Source organism: Nematostella vectensis, chromosome 14, assembly GCF_932526225.1.
Source record: "Nematostella vectensis chromosome 14, jaNemVect1.1, whole genome shotgun sequence".
In the NCBI taxonomy this organism is placed as follows: Eukaryota; Metazoa; Cnidaria; class Anthozoa; order Actiniaria; family Edwardsiidae; genus Nematostella; species Nematostella vectensis.
The window spans coordinates 3,598,374-3,618,527 of NC_064047.1; the positions used below are offsets into that span (position 1 = coordinate 3,598,374).

The 20,154-nt window shown below is 41.1% G+C and overlaps 2 protein-coding genes across 2 annotated transcripts; one reads left to right on the plus strand and one right to left on the minus strand.

Annotated features, from left to right (window-relative positions):
- Positions 1-89: 89 nt before the first annotated feature.
- LOC5519322 (katanin p60 ATPase-containing subunit A-like 1) lies at positions 90-7,350 on the minus strand. The gene is made up of 11 exons (XM_032364184.2): positions 7,205-7,350; positions 6,504-6,685; positions 5,569-5,738; positions 4,883-5,108; positions 4,274-4,374; positions 3,798-3,903; positions 3,532-3,690; positions 2,933-3,059; positions 2,328-2,459; positions 1,678-1,804; positions 90-661 (listed from the first exon to the last, which is right to left on the minus strand). Exons 2-11 carry the CDS (start codon positions 6,663-6,665, stop codon positions 463-465), a joined length of 1,509 nt encoding a protein of 502 aa, XP_032220075.2. The 5' UTR covers positions 6,666-6,685; positions 7,205-7,350; the 3' UTR covers positions 90-462.
- Positions 7,351-7,663: 313 nt separating this feature from the next.
- On the plus strand, positions 7,664-19,477 carry LOC5519317 (mitogen-activated protein kinase kinase kinase 7). Its single transcript, XM_001639157.3, has 17 exons — positions 7,664-8,212; positions 9,448-9,561; positions 10,160-10,231; positions 10,333-10,378; positions 11,107-11,254; positions 11,605-11,729; positions 12,327-12,360; positions 12,485-12,582; positions 12,883-12,940; positions 13,475-13,547; positions 14,239-15,302; positions 15,651-16,183; positions 17,238-17,281; positions 17,426-17,485; positions 17,765-17,820; positions 18,076-18,169; positions 18,528-19,477. Exons 1-17 carry the CDS (start codon positions 8,120-8,122, stop codon positions 18,606-18,608), a joined length of 2,793 nt encoding a protein of 930 aa, XP_001639207.3. The 5' UTR covers positions 7,664-8,119; the 3' UTR covers positions 18,609-19,477.
- The last annotated feature ends 677 nt before the right edge of the window (positions 19,478-20,154 follow it).

A 20,154-nucleotide genomic window follows, 5' to 3' on the forward strand; every position in this document is an offset into this window, starting at 1 on the left:
ATAGACGAACAATAGCTACTTCCCCAAGTCCCTGTTTTTTTGTCTTTTTCAATCAAAATTACACTAAACACATAATGACAAAACAACTGTCAGCCCAAGAACATTTTATTCATCCTTGAATGTATTACTCTACGCATATTACATTGCAAGAAAAAAGAAAGTTCGACTCGTAGTTCATACAACAATTCACACGCATATTACATTGCAAGTGAAAAGAAAGTTCGACTCGTAGTTCATACAACAATTCACACTGATTGAAAGAACAAGTGATCACCGTAGAAATCGTATAATCTCTATCGAGTCCCCCATCTCATTTAAGTCACCCTTCCCCTAAATGCACTACGCTAGGATTTTCAATAGAAATGGCTACTAGAGCTTTTAAGGTATGCCAGTCTCGTAGATTATTCACGGAAAATACCATGCGCATGGTATACAACCACACGCATTTGGCAGCCTGGCTCTTTATGTTGATCCGAATTCCGTCATCCAATCCACGTATTTCTTGATATCTGCATCAGACACCGACTTGGAGACCTTCTTGAGGGCCATGTCAAAGTCCTCTTGATTGACAGGCAGGTCAAGCTCCTCTTTGGGGAGGTTCCTGATCTCCTCGGGGGTGAGACCTTTGATTCGTCGACGCATGGCCATCATGGACGCGTCCCTGGAACAGACGGAACATTGGGTCAGGGCTCAAAGCTCGTGATTTTTACTAGGCGCACGTGTGCGACCGGTTTTGACATCGCAGTCGCATTTAAGTCACTTAGGTTTTAGTAAATGGGGGGTGTACACTTACACAGATTCACAGACTAGCTTTGCAAACGATTGTTAACGCGTACTGTTGCTCGTTTTATTATAAAAAAACCCGACCAATCCAACCAGTTGATAGAAATAAACATCTCATGCTACAGAGTGCTAAATTCTTTTTTCATTTACTTGTTTTATAAAATCAGCTAAACCCTACAGATAAATACAGTACCTAATGCTGTCTTAGCAAGCAAAGACAGACCATGAGCTCTTGGTATTTTCACGTCGTATTGTTTCTATTACTATCGGGTGTACTTCGCTCGTAAGGTTATGCGTGACTTGGGGCAAATCTTAGAAATGGAGAGCACACAAGCAGGAAAAGGGGAGGTGGCCAAGTACAGTAGGCAAGGGGAGGTGGCCAAGTACAGTAGGCAAGGGGAAGGGGCCAAGTACAGTAGGCAAGGGGAGGTGGCCAAGTACAGTAGGCAAGGGGAGGGGGCCAAGTACAGTAGGCAAGGGGAGGGGGCTAAGTACAGTAGGCAAGGGGAGGTGGCCAAGTACAGTAGGCAAGGGGAGGTGGCTAAGTACAGTAGGCAAGGGGAAGGGGCCAAGTACAGTAGGCAAGGGGAAGGGGCCAAGTACAGTAGGCAAGGGGAGGTGGCCAAGTACAGTAGGCAAGGGGAAGGGGCCAAGTACAGTAGGCAAGGGGAGGGGGCCAAGTACAGTAGGCAAGGGGAGGTGGCCAAGTACAGTAGGCAAGGGGAAGGGGCCAAGTACAGTAGGCAAGGGGAGGGGGCCAAGTACAGTAGGCAAGGGGAGGTGGCTAAGTACAGTAGGCAAGGGGAAGGGGCCAAGTACAGTAGGCAAGGGGAGGTGGCCAAGTATAGTAGGCAAGGGGAGGGGGGTTACTAGCCGTGATGGGTTGTCACTTACCTGCACACGTTAGTGATGTCAGCACCGCTATAACCATCCATCTTGTTGGCGACTTCCTCCAGGATGACATCCTCAGACATCTGAACACCTCGAAGGTTAATCTTTAGAAGCTCAAGCCTGCCCTCCGCTACAAGCAACCACAACACCAAGTTTACTCAAAACATGGAATACAACCCAGCCCTAACACCTCCCTGGTGATATCTTCTGTATACAGTCGATTGACGAAACGTTGTCGCTGGCTTAGCGACTATGCAACAAGCCCTCATGTAAGCATGGGTAAAACCACTGAAGCGTTAGCTGCACATAGCACAGCATAACTTCAGGCAGACGCTGTGGCTAATATAGTAACTAGGCACTTTAATGGTTTTTACCCATGCTTACATGCCGGCTGTTCTGATTTTCGTTATTTTTGTATGTTAACTAGGAAATTTCTGAAAACAAGTGCTGCGCAGCTATGGGCTATGTATATTTGCGCCACGCAGCTATAAGCTATGTATATACTTGTACATAATATATTTATTTGTATATAGGTCAGGTTAATTTCTTTTTTGTTCATATAATATATATTATTATTATTAGTCGCAATGCCGGTTGATGACAATGTTTTGTCAATCGACTGTACATCTAGCATGATTTTCTGAGCATCTCACCTGTAGGGAGGGGAATGTAGATCCTTTTTTCCAGTCGACGCCTGAGAGCCTCGTCCAGATCCCATGGGAAGTTTGTAGCAGCGAGGACCATGACTTGCTTGCTTTCACCATCATCTGATGAACCTCCGACACCTATGGAAAAATACAGGCACACAGTAGTAAGAACCACCAACACCTACATAAATTTGCTCTCTACACTGGAGACTGTTAATTCAGTGGTGAGTTAAGGGGATCCAGATACCCCCTTGCACTGAGTTTCTAGAAGGAAAGTATGACAGCAGGTAAAATCAATAAATTGACATCCCATTGTATAATTTTATATCCTGTATATCATGTTGTTTCCAGTAAAACATGCTTAACGTCTTATATTTGTATACAACTATTTCAAAACAAACAATCAGTGCAAACAGTGAATGTCCTACGACCCAAAGATGCTTATGGTTACCAACCAACCATATTTTTTTGGATTTTGAAGAATATTGAGATTCATAGTTTGCCATTTGCACTTTTTTAGGTGTTTTTGAGGGTAAGAAGTACTGCACAAAGGGAGATGTGCTTCTGCCACACAAGCGATAATCCATGAGTTGAAAGTAAGTCTACCCTACCATCCATTTGCACCAGGAGCTCGGACTTGACACGGCGACTGGCTTCATGTTCACTGTCAGACCCTCTACGACTACAGATAGAGTCAATCTCGTCTACAAAGATTGTGCTGGGGGCGTAGAAACGGGCCTGAATAAATAGAGAAACATGGCACAAAAAGTTAAAAAACAGTGCAGTTTCATATACAATAAAAAAATACTGTTTAGGTCGATGAAATGGGCATGGACGGATAGATAAAACACGGCACAAAATGCAGTTGAAGAGAAGAAAAGAAGAAGCGAAGAGACTGTCCTGGATACTGTATATACAGTAGAATGGAGAAAACAATGTCACCAAAATCTGAAAACCAGTTGCTGATTCGTTTGAATATACTGTAAAGTTCAACTTTTTTTTACTTAAAGTTCAACTGATTTTGCTTCAGTAATCCATGCAATAAAGTTTAATTGTTTGGGAACCTATTCAAATAGAGCATATAAGTTTTGTAGTTATTCCATGCTCTCATCTGTTCCACTCAATAAACAGCATTTTCCAGAACAAGGTTAGGGCAATGAAAAGGCAATGTTCTACTGTGTTATTATCTACAAGTAGAGCTAAGTCTAACCATTTCGAATAGAATACGGACAAGTTTTTCGGATTCTCCTCGGTACTTGGATGTGAGTGTAGATGATGACACATTGAAGAAGGTGGTCCCGCACTCAGTGGCCACTGCTTTGGCCAGCATGGTCTTGCCTGTTCCAGGAGGACCTACCATCAACACACCCTGCCAGGGAGAGTGACAGAGTCAGCATGGCAAATTAAGACAGATTGATCTAGAAATTCAAAGCAATTTGATCAAGCAGCAGCCAAAAACCTTGTTACACTTCTTACCCGCCATGGTCTCCGAATACCCTGGAAGTAGTCAGGCATAAGCAATGGCAGAACAACAGCTTCTTCTAAGAGTTTCTTTGCTTCGTGTAGGTCAGCAATATCAGCCCTGTATACAAAACACTTCCATCTCATCAATACTTTTTCTTTTTACAGCATTTTTGATTCTTGCTCTCAATATACTTTATATTTATATAAAGGTATATATAGGTATATTTTGAGTTTGAAAACTTTCCCCAAAATAACAGCACTTGGGGTACAAAACTTGTGGGCATCTGGGGGGTTACATTTAGCTCAGCATTATGTAAACATGAAGCAGATTGGAGGTTCTAAGGATGGCATATTAATTAAAGATTTATCTTAAAAGGGGGGGGGGGGGGGGCGAAATTGTGAGGGTAGGGTATTTTCTGAGGTGGAATTTTGTATAATGGTATTTCCCGTCATGTTAACACCAAATCAAATCTCGTTTAGACACATACCAGTGTACATTAGGGTTTTTCTGCAGAATGTCTCGTTCCAAGGCTTCAACCAAATCCTTATCGCATCCACTTGGGTCAAACTTCTTCTCCCCATCCTCAGACTACAAGGAAAAAATCATAACAAAAACATTGCATTACCTATGTTATATGAAGCCTACACAACAGTATAACGTACAGTATAAGGCAAAGAAACAACCCAAAAACTAACATTTTACAGAGAGACCAACAGGGTGGGCAAAGCAAAAGTTTCTAGGGAGGGGGGTATATTTCCTTATATTTCTTGTTATTTTTAAGCCAAAATGCCTGAAAATAGGGGGGTCCCGGGCCCCCTCAGATCAGCCCCTGTATTATACACAACACTAAGCCAAGACTCACTTACAATGTACATATATCTTGGAGACCACATTAAAAAATAAATAATTGTATGTACATCTCTTAGTAGAAAAAAATGTGTTTAACAGCCTTGAAATAGCTTCACATACAAATTTACATACATTTTTTAGTTTAAAAATTTCTTATTCATAAAATATGATTAAAGTGCAAGATTGTTAGGGAACTTTAACACATTCGCCCATTAAAAAGTGGCTTTCCCATGAGAGCAAAGATTACCTTTTCGTCTGATTTCCTTCCCTTGTCCTTTTCACCCTCCTTACGTTCCTTGCTGTGACCTGGCCGCCCATGTGCTGGTCGTGACGGCTTGTTGCTGGGCGGAGCACCCTTACCTGCCCTCCTATCACCTGGTTTTTCTGGCCGTTTAGCGGGAGGGGCGTGTCGGCCAGCAGGTGAATAGTCATCATTTTTCTTCACCACAGGCCGAGGCATTGGTTTTGCAGGTCTGCAATAGTAAGATTTATAATACAAAAAAAAAAACAAATCAACATTTATATATAGCACTTATAGCTTATAGCCACTTGTGATTTCTATGATTTTTGGTGAATTTTTTTTATGGTCAAAGGACCATATATAACTTCCAGTTGTTTTCTTATGCATATAATTATTTTGGTAAAAATGGCTAATGAAATGTTTCTGTAAACTTTGAATTTTTTTCTGGGGTTTCCTTCAGTAAGGGGAATTACAGCTTATCACCTCAATACCTTTCAAAATAACCCCACCAACATGAAAAGGTTTCTCACTTTTAAGTACCCAAGTTTTCTTTACCAGGCTTGCTCAAATTGATGGTAGCCCTAAAACAATTTGTCTTAAGTGGTATCCAGCTTGAATTGATAAATTTGCAGATGATTATTTAGCTTAGAAACTAATACAAGGTACATCCAAAACTAATCTATAAGCATTACCTGCTATCCCTCTCTACGGGAGTTGGCGGAGGCCAGACATCAGGGTCCCTCGTAGGCTCTTCATGGCCGTGTTTGAAGCCTCCATAGTGCACAGTATCTTTCTTGAAATTCGCCAAGGTCTGGCTGATGTCCTTGACATGTTCATACTCTGTTGCGATTTCCTGGCGCACCTGTCCATTACATACACAATCAACTCTGTCAACTCTCACTTTCATGTCAAGGGCCTTTCACATGTGCATTTTTTTTCTCTTGCAACTTGTCTCACAAAAATTAATTCCTTGTCTCACTTTTCTCACCCATCTAAACTCAAGAGAAACTCAAAAGTGCTGAGAATAGTGAAAATGTACATAAAAATTCTGATTGAAATATCTAGTAGTAAAATAGCCATAGTGCTGTATAAGGGTGTAAGCAAACTGAGATGTACACTATATCCAATCCCATCCGCTTACTCAAGCAAGTAAATGACATATTTTTCATTAAAAATTACCATTGTTTGAAGTTTTCTTGCAAATAAACTGTTGTATTTAAAAATTTAAACAATAACAAAGGAGTGGTTTATCTATACTCTTTAGCTATAAACTAAGGGGTCGTCCACACTAACACAGATTCAAAAGTGTCTTGATTTGTTTGGCCGAAAATGCATCACTTGATTCGCGTCCACACTATTGTTTTTGCATCTTGTTCGCCTGGATCCAGCCGTCCACACTAACACAGATTCAAACGTTTGAAAACGCTGAAAGGTACAGGGTGACGTCATTTTTATGATATGCGCATGCTCAAAGCAGCGTGCGCCAGCGATATGACGCCATTACTTTCATTTTGATACTGATTCGACCATCCACCTACGGACGTCCGGATTTGCTGGATCCAGCACGCGTGTTAGTGTGGACAGAAGGCCTAAACGCATCAAAAAGTATACGGATTGAAACGAATACCTGTTGCCACTTTTGCTTCCTGGCGGGGTCCTTAATCTGAGACACCAGTTTCAGTATCTGTTGTAGGACACCCTGGTAATAGACCAAGGCAGTGTCATAGTTCCCAAGGAGGGCGTACTCTCGTCCCATCTTAGTATTCTCACAAATCTCACTGACGCTCATGACTGTGTCCTACCTAGTTCCTACAGTATAATAAATTAAAAAAAGTACAAGTTAGTATTTACAATTACATTTTTGTATTATCACAAATCTTACCGACACACATCATTTTGTCCTACTTCTTACAGTTTAATTATTATTATTTAATTATAAGTAAGGAATCACAGCATTACTTTTCTAAAATAAGTAAATATCCTCAATGACGGAATGAAGACTTTCATTTGGATGGTAGACAAATCACCTCGATTTCTTCGACAAGTAGTGAGGTTTTAATAAAAATTTCCAGGATTGTACTCAAATGAGAAATCCTTTTATTCATCGCATAACAAACGAATTATGTATTTTCAAGAATCTAACCATCGAAATCAAGGAAGAAGCCATTTAAATGATGGTAATAACAGAAAGAAAACCCCGTTTCTCGGGACAGAAACATCCCGAAAAAAACAACGCACAAGAAAAGAACCTCTATACCCAATAAAATGGCTATTGTGAGGACGTATGGATAATTAAATAGCAGTAAGATTCCTTTATACAGTACTCACCAAAGGAAATCCGATGAAAAATTTAGGCGCAACTTTCAACCGAAAATAAACTGAAGTTTTGGTGATAAGAATTCTATTGCGCATGACCATTATACTCCGCTGTGCAGATTTGCCGCGGTCTTAGATAATATAAGGACTGGAACTGAGAAATATAATACGACGAAAAACGACCAAAACTTACCATAATTATTTTTTTGCTTCATTGCTTTTACAGATTTCATTCCTCCCTTGGGGATTTTGCGCAGCTGTCTTTGTTAAAACGTGAATATTCGCACGTTTTGTACGAATTTCACCTCTTTACTTGCCACGAACTACACAAAATTTTAAAGAAATATAGTCTTATTCAACTACTTTAAATTATAATGATTTTTAAATCTATGATGATACCATGTTTTTGAATTTGGAATTTTATTAGGCTGGACATAAACTAGAACAAAGGGGCTCCCTGTGGCACGAACGCAAGGCATTGTGGTAAACAGAATTTTGCTGAAGACTTGCAAAACATGGCGATAACGTGAGAAAGACTTCGTTCGTAAAGTCGCCCCTGCTACTCGGCAAAAGGGTTACAACTGTCTACAGCCAATCGGGAATACTCTTGGATAACTGTGCTACGCCTCACAAGGCATTATTTACAAGTACAACTTTTGCTGAGGGTAAAATTGAAAGGTTGTTCGAGTTGCTTTTTTCATCATCTGTGCGGAAATTGCCAAGTTGATGGCAAACGTTTCACTAAAATGACATCAAATCTACGTGTTTGTTTTTTTAATACCCTGCCTTCGCTAACTTAAATCATTGAGCAATATTTTCAGTTAGAATTACTAACTGTTGGCACACATCAAGGATCCAATACTTTGGCTAACGGAACAGATCATCTGTTCGATTGAAGCAAGCGGTTTTGACAACAAGCATCAAAACATGGATTCCTCGTTTGACGAAGACGATTTGCAGTGCGATTCACCTCCGGGATTCGTGGAGGAGATAGATAGCGATGAGCTAGAAGTCATAGAGGTATGCCAACCTAAAACAGCTAGGCGCTATTCCCTATAATAACCTATTTATTTCTGTTGCAATAAACTCATTTTGTTTGTTTTGGTTTCGGTGTTGCGTTGTGAAATTCACCAGTCTTAAAATATTTTCGGAAATTGTGCAATACGAGTCGTTCTAAAAATTCATAAGTTCTATCAGTGGGTGTGGGCTATTGGTACGTAATAGTCATTTTGGTTTTCTGTAAGGAAAGGGCAGCAAACTGTATTGTAGGTTAAGTTTTAAGTAACTTAGGTGTTTACAGAATTGTCTGATAACAATGTTATTAACATAGTTGTTTTCACCAAGCATAAAAAGCCATTTCAAGAGGTTATTAAAGCACATCTCGAGCTTTTATCAAAATAATATTTTAAAACTTACTACTGCAGAGATACTGTAGATTCCATCACTCAGGTGCTATTTACTAGCCTTGACGTGTCGGTTACCCTTGGAAATAACTTATCCAGCCATTATTGATCTACAAAAAAACACACACCTTAAGTGGAACAATGAAATAAAATCACCTGGAAGGCTTTTCTGATATTCAGCTCTTATATCATATCTGTTTTGAATTTTTTTTTACATGTAATTATATTTACTTTTTTTGTTCATCTCTTGATGCATGTATCAGGTTCCTGATGTGGTGCAATTCCTGTTTTCCAAACTTATTTTATTACCTTATTTTATCTTACTCACCATTGCAGGCCCGTAGCCAGGATTTTGAGTGGGGGTGGGTTCATATACCCATTTAGCGGACCATTTTTTCTTAGATAGCTTGCCCTAGCTTGCAGTGGTACTCAATTTTCCTTCATTAGAGCGGACCTTCCAGTCGAGTGGGGTGGTTCTTCCGAACCCCCCCTGGCTACGGGCCTGCATTGACTACCACAAATCTCATTCCTATTCTGCTGAATTATGTTTCTTAGCCTTAAAAAGGACAAATTCTGCTTCCCATTTGGCCCTTTCATGGCCCTGTTATCAGGGAGCAGGCTTTTCTGACAGTTAGATATACCCCTATTTTTGAGCCTCTCACATGTTGCAATGATATACACTCGAAATGATTATTATTATGACCTCTGAGGCTTTGGTAAGCCCTGATGTCTATAAAAAATTTTTTTTCAGTGGAGGCAGCTATGACCTCCTGCGATCTTTTTGTAAGGATGCTTCTAATAAAATAAATACATTCTCAACACACATTCACTGCGTGCTTGTGTCTTTTATAGAATGTTGGGCGTGGTGCCTTTGGGGTCGTGTACAAGGCTCGGTGGAGGGAAAAATTTATTGTTGCAGTAAAGACCATTGAATCAGAAGCAGAGAAAAAGGCTTTTATTGTTGAGGTATGTACAGTGTTCAAGAGGATGGTAGAGTCATCAGTTTTTTGTCTATTGTGCAAGCTTCTATGGTATGTCATCCATCTTTGATGTGACGGTTTCGCAATTAAAAAAAAGGTACTAGCCAATCAGATTACTAAGATTTGCTTTTATTTATAGAACTTTAAAACTATGAGATTTCCATCTCAGTTCAGTTAAGAATTTCTTTGTTATGTTGGTTACAAAAATTTTTGGGAAGTTCATGTCAATCAGAAATTGACTCTCATGGTAAATTGTTGTGGTGGCAGGGCCATAGCAAGGTCTGAGAGAATTGGGGTATGTGCCTCCCCCAATATTTTCTTAATGTTTCTGTATTGTGCCCCCCCTCCCCCAATATTAATGGGCCCGCTACAGCTCTGGGTGGCCATGGCTATGTAAAATGTCACTTCTTTCAACTGTTTTTATTGGTTTAATCATCTTCACCTTAGCAAAAGTATCCTTCACATTTGTATTGTTGTGTCTATTGGTTAGAGACTTTTGGCTCAGCTAAGGTAGCCCTTGTTATATTAAAGCTTATATGAGTAGGTTTTTAGATGTATATACAAAGTGTTGTTCTTCTGTTTAGGTCCAGCAACTTTCTAGAGTGAGCCACCGAAATATCATCAAACTATATGGAGCTGTCACTAAACATGAACCGGTAAAGTGCAGTTTGAGTGAACAGTAGTTTGATTCTTTTTAGGTTTCATAAATCATTTCAGCACTTCAAGGAACCCTTACATCATTCTTTTTTATATTCAGGTTTGCCTTGTTATGGAATATGCTGAAGGAGGTTCACTCTACAACTGTAAGTACTGTATTCCCCATCTGATACATATCGTTCTCTGTGTCAGAATTACTGTACATTTACCAAAGAAACTGTGGATGGCAGAAATATGTATGGGGTGTTTATCATTGTGTTTGTCATTGTTTATCATGCTTTACAATATGTATTGGGTGTTTATCAATATTTATCACATTTTACCAAATATATTATTATATACATGGGGTTTTTATCAATATTTATCACCTTTTACCAAATATATATATGCATGGGGTGTTTATCATCATGTTTATCACATTTGTCTTTCAATAGACACTATATAATCAAAAGTGGCAATAAAGACACTTATGCTTGGTCTTCGAGAAAAGTTTCCATTAAAGTGTAATTGAATTTTACTAACATTTAGTTGGTAAAGGGTAAAAAGATGTTTTTTATGGTATTATATGGATAGTATTCGACAAAATTTCATTAAGAAACGACAGACTTTCTCAGACTTTTTGGCAGCCTGTACTCCATTAGTATGTGCCTTGTGCTGAGACTTGTAAAAAAATCCATCAAGGAATTGTGTGGCTGGTAACCACTAGACACTGATGAAGATTAAAAAGACAGGAGCCTAAAAATCTGTAGTATCTGTAGTCTGTAGTATCTTTTTTTTTATCTTTTTTTGCCCTATTCAATTCTATAATATCATACTTTGCTCTGAGTCTTTTAAGGTTTACATATCAATTCCTACTGTTATTCTATTTTTCAAGTGCTTCACTGGAAGAAGTCAACAAGCCGTGCACCCATCTACACAGCGTCCCACGTTATCAGCTGGGCACTACAGTGTGCTAGCGGGGTAGAGTACTTACACAGCATGAAGCCGAAGGCCATCATCCACAGAGATCTAAAGCCACCCAAGTAAGCAATGTCGAACCCTTATAGAAAAGACCTTGTCAACCTTCGTACTTTAAAAGCCCTAGAGGCAAAATTTGGAATAAGTTAAAGGCCATCATCCACAGAGAGAAGTGTAAAATTTTTCATACAGTGGGCCTTTCAAGAAGAGGGAGGGGAGGGGGGTGGTGCAAACAACCCTCCTTTTATGTGTCCACAAAAAAAATCTGGAAAAAAATGTGGAAGGGGGAGAGGGTTGTGGGGTGGGGCAATTGTTCCGTTGGACATAAAACTATATAAGTTATATGGTGACTAGGGGATATTTATGTCACCTATTGTAGGTACCATCCTAATCAGAATTGTTTCTTACTTCATAGCCTACTGCTAACTAGATGTGGGACTGTCGTTAAGATCTGTGATTTTGGCACAGCGTGCGATTTAAAGACCTACATGACTAACAATAAAGGAAGTGCTGCATGGATGGCGCCGGAGGTTTTTGAAGGTGAGAGCCGAATCCAGGGAGATTTTGCAGCTTCAAATAATATCATATCTGCTATGTGTTAATGTCAGTCATAAAGTGTATAGCAGAAAAGAGTACTGTAGCTTCCGTTTTTAAGTAACATCACAGGCAGCCCAAGGCTACTGTCGGTGGTTTATAAAGGAATGTATGGGGGAATTTATATGTTAACAAAAAAAATACTTTATCGTGAAAAATAAAACTTTAGACCATGTAATATTGTGCTTGAGTCTTCCTTTATTTAAATTTTGCCGATAGAATGTCAGTAGAACTAGTTTGAAGCCCACTAAGAATTGTGTTTCTTACTGTATATAAATATAAGAAAGGCTGGGGACTTCATCGGCTAACTTCGAACACACATCTACTTCCATGCCCGATAAAACTCGCAAAAATCGACAAGCCGCCAATCCAGCGCCAAAACACTTTGAAAACATCCCTTAGCTTTCAATTGAACCGTGTCTCATGTCACCGATTTGCGAATTTCACTCATATTTTTTCCACTTTTTACCACTGACTGTCGAATTCACCATCTGCTCACATCAAAAGTCAAAAATATATGCGTTTTCTTTTAATTATTTGCAGGAAATAATTACACAGAGAAATGTGATGTATACAGGTAGGCCATCCTGGTGCAATAACATCATTTTCTTTTCAAAGTTTGTGCTTTATGAAATTATCAAAAGAAGGAAAACTCTTCCTCTTAACCGTATTCATCATGTCTGTTACTTGGTTGCTTTTAGCTTTGGAATCATTTTGTGGGAAATGACATCTAGAAGAAAGCCATTTGATGACATGGCAGGTTCTCCACCCTTTAGAATCATGTGGGCTGTGCATATTGGTAAGTTTAGATGCATTTAATAAGATATTAATAAGAGAAAAAGTAAGTAAAAACAGGACATGAACAGCATTCTACCATGTTATATCATCTTGCATTACATATTGGTAAGTTAAGGTACAACAGTCAAAAGATATCATGAAGATATAGATATGATACAACAATAATAGGTTACCATGAAGAAAGTCACATGACAACATGTTTGGCTTTCCACTGTTTATAAACATGTGGTAAGTCTTTTTTCTTTTGTACATCTGTCCATACATTTGATAGCCAACAAGATTTACTTTTGTGTTATGTAAGGTCGCAGACCACCACTGATCAAGAATATCCCCAAGCCAATCGAAGAGCTTATAACCAGGTTAGTGAACACAGTCAATTAGGTCTGTTAATTGGATGTTGTCAGTGGAGCCATTAACACATGTATTTTGAAAGCTTTAAAGATGCTCTTTACAGTAGACCCTTTTTTTGACTGATTTTTGACAGACCCCACAAAAACACGTATGTTTTATAAATAATATATACCTCATGCACAGAGCTTTCTGTGTTGCCTGTTTCCTTTGCTCAGGGTAACATGTGTATATTGAGTATATTTTAATACACAGGGCAGACGTCTGCCCTGAAGAAGCCTTATTAAAGACGAAAATTTGGCAGAGTCGATTTCCAGTTTTTGGTGTATTGTATTCATTGTTCTGGTACGAGATCGCGACAGTTTGGGCTTTTTGATTCTATTGAGTACATTTTAGGTAGACTCAAAAATCATTCCACTGCCAATGAAGAAGAAAACAGTTCTACTAACCTTTTTTGTTTCTTGGGATGCATGCTTTAAAACATTATTTGTGTATGGATCAACATTCAGGAAAAATCCATTGTCATAATTTTGTTCCCTCTTTAGCTGTTGGGATAAAGACCCTGATAAAAGGCCATCATTTAGCAGGATTGTCATATTTCTTAATCATCTGATGCAGGTAGGAATGAAAGCAGTTTATGGATTCTACAGAACCCACTGTAAGCAGAAGCAGGGGCGGATCTAGAGGTGGGGCGGATCTAGGGGTGGGGCGGATCTAGGGGTTGGGTGGATCTAGGGGTTGGGTGGATCTAGGGGTGGGGCGGATCTAGGGGTGAGGCGGATCTAGGGGCTGGGTGGATCTAGGGGTGGGGCGGATCTAGGGGTGGGGCGGATCTAGGGGTGGGGCGGATCTAGGGGTGGGGCGGATCTAGGGGTTGGGTGGATCTAGGGGTGGGGCGGATCTAGGGGTGGGGCGGATCTAGGGGTTGGGTGGATCTAGGGGTGGGGCGGATCTAGGGGTGGGGCGGACCTACGGGTGGGGCAGATCTAGGGGTGGGGTAGATCTAGGGGTGGGGTGGGTCTAGGGGTGGATCTAGGGGTTGGGCAGATCTAGGGGTTGGGTGGATCTAGGGGTTGGGTGGATCTAGGGGTTGGGTGGATCTAGGAGTCGGGCGGATCTAGGGGTGGGGTGGATCTAGGGGTTGGGCGGATCTAGGGGTTGGGCGGATCTAGGGGTTGGGCGGATCTAGGGGTGGGGTGGATCTAGGGGTGGGCTGAGTGGACCCCACACCCGCTATTTTCAGATATTTCTGTCTTAGTTCCCTTTAGTCTTTGCTAGCTGTCTCTAAAACTTTCTTTTTTGTTGCCAGTTCTTCCCTGGTGCAGACACATGCCTAGTATTCCCACCAGGGTCCCCTGATCTCTTGGGCGAGCAGCTCCTCACCCCTGGCGCAATCACCGGGAGCTCCACCCAGTACAGTGACATGAGCGACACCGTCATTGAAAACCCTCCTTCTGATGAGAGTGGCGGTGAGGAGGAGGAGGGTGCATATGAAGTGGACAATGAAGAAAAGGAGGACAACTTGGCAGAGGAGGAGGGGCTTGCCTCGGAAACCCCTACTCCTGTACCCGCTACCCCACAAGGACACGCCCAAATTTACACCCCTGAGACACCAAGCCCTAGTGGAAATAACCACTCCATGGGGAATAATGGGGTTGCTAGTAAGGTAAATGTCCAGAAAAATAAGGGGAAACCTGTTAGTCCAATTCCTACCTGTCTTGCTGGAAAAGTCCCTCTAAGTCCAGATCTGGCTCACATCCCCCGAACACCAGGTGAGACAAGTGCGACAGGTGGAAGCGAAACAAGTCAAGTTCGCACTTCAAGTCCTAAGACTACATTTCCAGGCATTAACTGGCCAAGACATGGCCCTCAGGTATTTCCAAATTTTCCAGTTTCCAGTCATTCTGGATTATTACACCAAAGACCTTTAGTTGTGAACACTATGTCAAGTCATGACCCTGCAGGAGGTGTTAACCTCAGCCCTGGTACCCACACAAGTCCAGGATTTCCTCGACAGCTCTCTGATCCAGGTGGTAACCATCATTCCAGCAGTTCTGGACCATCCAACCTACCAGCCAGCCTTTTTGAAGAGGTCCCCATTTCTGCAGGCATCTACGCCGTACCTGGACAACACGGCAGTGTGTCAATCCCAGAGGGGCTACCTCTCTACACTCAGCAACTTACCGGACACCAGCTTCCCCAGCACGACTTTCCATCACCAACTGGCATTGGCTCTAGGTACAGCAACTCTATAGCCAGGCCAACTGCCGTGCAGCCTGGACAGGGAAATATGTACCCCCCTGAGGATGGGAGAGTGATATATGTACCCCCGACTCCTGGTCAACAGCAAAAGATTTACTACCAACCCTCAAGGTAAAATGGCTGTGTGATTTTCTTTCCCTGTGAGCCACCGTCTTTTTGTCATTTCAATTTTTCAACAAAAAGTATAGCGCCGTTATTGGATGCGAAAGTTAGTAAGAGAAATAAGCTTAATACAATAATTGTTATAATTGTCAGTAATTACTAATTATTAGTTTGGAATAGAACAAGTTAGGATTCTAGAGTATCTTTTTTATCTGTATTTCAAAAAATGAAAGAGATCGCTTAAAATTGATTGTAGGGTTTTGTAAATAATTGTTGACTGCCAACTAAACATTTATTTTTTCGTTCTGATTTGGCCCAGATAATACGTATTGATGATCTATCATTGTCGTTTTACAGATACCAAAAACCGGCTGGCCCTTCTGGTTTTACCCCTGTTCCCCCAACCACGCCCAGTAACACTCCTATACAAGGACTCGAGAGCATCGAAGACAACATGAACCTGGAAGCAATACGTAATGCTTTACGTGAAGACCTAACCCCTGCCGAAGGGCGACCCCCCTCCAGCGGCTCTAGCGGGAGGTCCACCCCTACAAGGTGGCATCCGAGGACTCCAGGTTCTGGCAACTCTAGCCCTTGCTCCTCCTCAACAAACAGCCCCTACGTAGTCAGAAAGTCCAGCGACCCTGGGAAGCCATCGCCAGGGTATGGGGACAGCCATGCTGGGTACAGAGAGCAGCGGCCACCGGAGGGGTACGTGGAGTTGTCACCCTCGGGGTACATGGAGAGGCCGACGCCTGGGTGGCAGCAGCATGGTGCTGGGGTTACTACTCAGGGCCATGGGATGAACCGGTCAATATCTGGCCCACCTCAGACGACCAGGAAGGTCAGCTGGGAGAAGGATCCACGTATTATGCGTCGATTTAACTCGGGTAAGATTAATGTAAGATGATTTTGCTTATCATCACCGAGTTCTAAGCGCTTCACATTTAAAATCATAGTGTAAAGAATAACCCATGGAACAGAGGAATACAAGCTTCTAGCTAGCGAACATACGTTCAACAATTAAAAGTAAGGGCCGAGAAAAAGAAAGGCGCCATTTTTGACCGTGAATCGAACCCTTTCGATTCCATAAACTGACGGGCTAACACACTGGGCCATTCAAAGCATTCATAAGCTGAATGAGGGCGTGGCCCCTTATCCCCGTGAAGATTTCATAGCTCCCGCTTTTGGCTTTGAAATTGGCGTCAATGCGTCAGACTTTTGAGAGTATTTTGATCCTCTGTCATTCTCGATCTGAAATAGGTCTTCAGTCGTCGCGTTGGACTGAACGAAATAACAATATGTTTGGAAATCATCTGTAGACTACCATGATTAAAACAATTATAGTTTTTATCCTCATCATATATATTAAACTACGTACATAAAAATGAATGAGTAAACATTTGATTTGTTCCCCTCGTTATGCAAATAAGATCGCCAAATTTTTTTTGCAGTCCAGTGACTGCAGGCCTATAGGCTGCGTACGCCCCTGGTTGGGGAAAACTCACGGGAATAGTGCTATATGGCCTCAAGCGAGTAAAGAAAAGCATATCATAGCGCATCAGAACAGAGCAAATCAATCAAAGCAATTCTTTGCCGAATTGTGGGCTGCATTTCTAAATTGTTTTTTAACCTTCACTTACATTTTTGTCTTATAAAGAAATGGAAACCAAACGGAAGAATTTCCGTGGTAAAATTCATCCAACAAAATCACTGCTAATAAAGTTCAATATCTAGTGTACTCATTACCGTTCATCTTATCCGAAAAACATCGCTGAGACCGGTAGAAAGTACGTAATACATTAAAAAACGTTCCACACTTTTGGTTTTTGCTTTGTCCGCAGTACTGTTCTACTGTTGATCTTTAATATGGCACGCATAGGTTGATGCGCAAAGCTTTGTTCACTCGTTTTCCTTTATAAACTCATCACCTTTTCATTTCAGAGAAAACAAAGCATACTTATGAGTTGTTGGAACCGCATTTACAGGTAAAAACTGGTATTCAACTCTATTTTCCTTTTACTATTTACCTCTGAGATACTTTATCAAGTCATAAATCTACTTTTTAACAAATCTCGCTGTATAAATACCCAAGGCAAAAGAACGTTTTAATATATTTCTTTCATCTGCAGCCCATAACTCCAAACCCCGATATACCGCTCTCCATGGAGCTCTTTCATCAACATCTGAAGGTGAGGCTCCCAAAACAACATTTTTAGCAGGGTTCTCCTCACTCTTCCTCCTCATACTCTTCGCTCTCTCCCTGCCTCCCTCCTCCCCTAGCCCTTGTCCTTGCCCTTGCCCACTCCACCCCCGCCCCCTCTTTGCCCCCTCTTTCTCCTTCTCCTCCTACTCCTCCTTTAGCAACTTCCCACCCACATTTCCAGAGTGCACTACTCTCCCTCTCCACCTCTATCTAAAGCAGTAAAAAACACAAAAAAGGTACTGAAGGTTTTTTTTCTTCATTTTAGTATGCTGAGGAGTACATTAAAATCCAGACCGATCTGGGGCATCTTTTGCAACGGAAGTAAGTCAAATAAAAGATTCTTTCAGTCGCCATCTTGACAGCCTATATACAAGTGTCCGGAAGCGTCAATTTCCATCGATTGATTTAGGCAAGCTAGTGCAAAATTGTCGAGCGAAGAAATATTTGACGCCTGAATAAAATATTGTAGCTACGACCTTGAATATTTCGGGACTTTGGAAAGGGGCTTTAATGAAGGGTAGTCCATTTAAGTCCATAGTCGCTTTAACATAGGTGCCATTGTGATTTGTCTTACAGGGCAGACCTGGAGCGGCAGCTAGAAGAGTACGAGTACGAGCAGCAACGTAGCGCCCCGTACGTGGAGCAGTTCGCCATGCTCGCCAGCGAAAAGGTGAGCCCGTATGCCGTCACAGCGGCCAAACGTGCGCATGCGTATTATAACAAATCAATGGAGCAGTTCGCCACGCTCGGCAGCGAGGTGAGCCCGTAGGCCGTCACAGCGGCCAAACGTGCGCATGCGTATTATTACAAATCAATAGAGCAGTCCGCCATGCTCGCTAGCGACGTGAGCCCGTAAGCCATCACAGTGGCCAATTGTGCGCATGCGTATTATTACAAATCATTGGGAAGGGGATTTCTTTGAGGGGGGCTTGCGATTGGTGTGTCTTCTTGAAGCCATGTTCCCACCGTTTTTTTGTCTGAATTCCCGCAATAATAATATACTAATACAATTTTATAATCCTTCGCAGGAGAATCTCCTCCTTCTCCACCGAAATCTTCGAACGCAACTAGAACAGATGCAACCACGTCAAACCATGCCATACCGATAGTGGAATGTAATAATGTGTTGGCAGCTCAGTACCTGGGGGTTGTTTTGGTTTCCCTGTGGTGTTTTGGGTTCCCTGTGTTTAGTAGTGACGTCATTGAAACACGTTCAGCCCCTCTCGCCTCATTGCCAACCATAGGAATCCCGAGCAGACCTCCAGGGACTAAGCTGATGTTCTGCAGGATAGCCTTTGCCAGTTACATAGTACGGTGGGACCCGTTTGATAATCAATTTTGTACATGAAGTATTTACGAGGAAAATATGAATTCTTGAGGGATTTCAAGTGCCTGTTGACTAACGACAATATCGTGAATTGATAAACAGATAAATAGAATTTATTTTTACATTTTGCCTCCAAACCTGAGTGTCACTCAATTTTCGTCTTATAGTGCTCTTCTTTTTTCATCCCCGTATGTGCGCAATGATTTTTGTGATTTGAAAGGGAATTGTATTGCGCATGCGTAGGGTACTTGTCCCAGAAGCCTTAGGGCTCTTCACGGGTTGTGCGAGGATTACGCACTCTTACTGTCAAACAAAAAGGCTAATTCACATGTTCCCTGTAACAAAATTCTGTAATTGGCTTTTGGGTATAAAGTCGTGTTTAAAATCCTAACCAAGAGTTCGAAACCCGAGAAAGCAAAATCCTTATGACTTACAAAAAGTCATGGTCATTTTGATGTACAGAAAATTGTAAGAGCATTTTTTAGAAATATTTTAAACCCCCGACCTTGTGTAGAGGGTGGCTTGTAATCAATGTTTTAAAAAAAAAAATAAATTCCGGTTATTTTGTATATTTTGTAGTGTTAGTAGAAATTAGTCTATGTTGTGTTAAAGTATCGTGGTGCCATTTGAAATAAAATCAATCGAGTAGGATGTGTTGTAATTTTGTGTCTGATATAAATTTAAATATTTCCTTTGATTTTGGCTCATTGCGAGTACGAAAACCTTATGCTACCTTCAAAATAGTTTAACCTCTTCTCACAATTCAGGCGTGGCGGAACTAGGAAAGTTTATTTTTTAAAAAGGACAATGTTAGTCTACCATCACTCAAAAAGACTCAGCTAATTTAGTCCCTAATTCACCACAGAAATGCGCCTAGTTCTGTGATATAACTTGGCAATACCATCTTTCTTTGTATAAGTCAGCGTAGCTTTAGTTCACTCAATTCGTTAACGTGCTATCCAAGCGATCTTCCCTTAAAACAACAAAAACGCGTATTTGCATAACCCTATCACCATCTGTTCCATCGCACTAGTTCCGACCAATGCTTATTTGCTCAAAAGGTAGTTATCGCTTGTGCCTTAATTAACTTTAGCTGACCCATGTCATGTTATACAATGACAACGTGTTCTCTTGGAGGTGTTGCGAGATACCTGTCAAAACGGGAAAGACCAGATGGTTCAAAATCAAGCCACTCCCCATGAAAAAATGAAATAAATAAAAGTAAAATTCAACAACAACAAAAAGAGACCCAAAATCACCCATTGGATAATTCTCACAAAAACAAGTTAAACTATTCTATTTTTTTTAAGAAAAAAAAAATTGTGAAA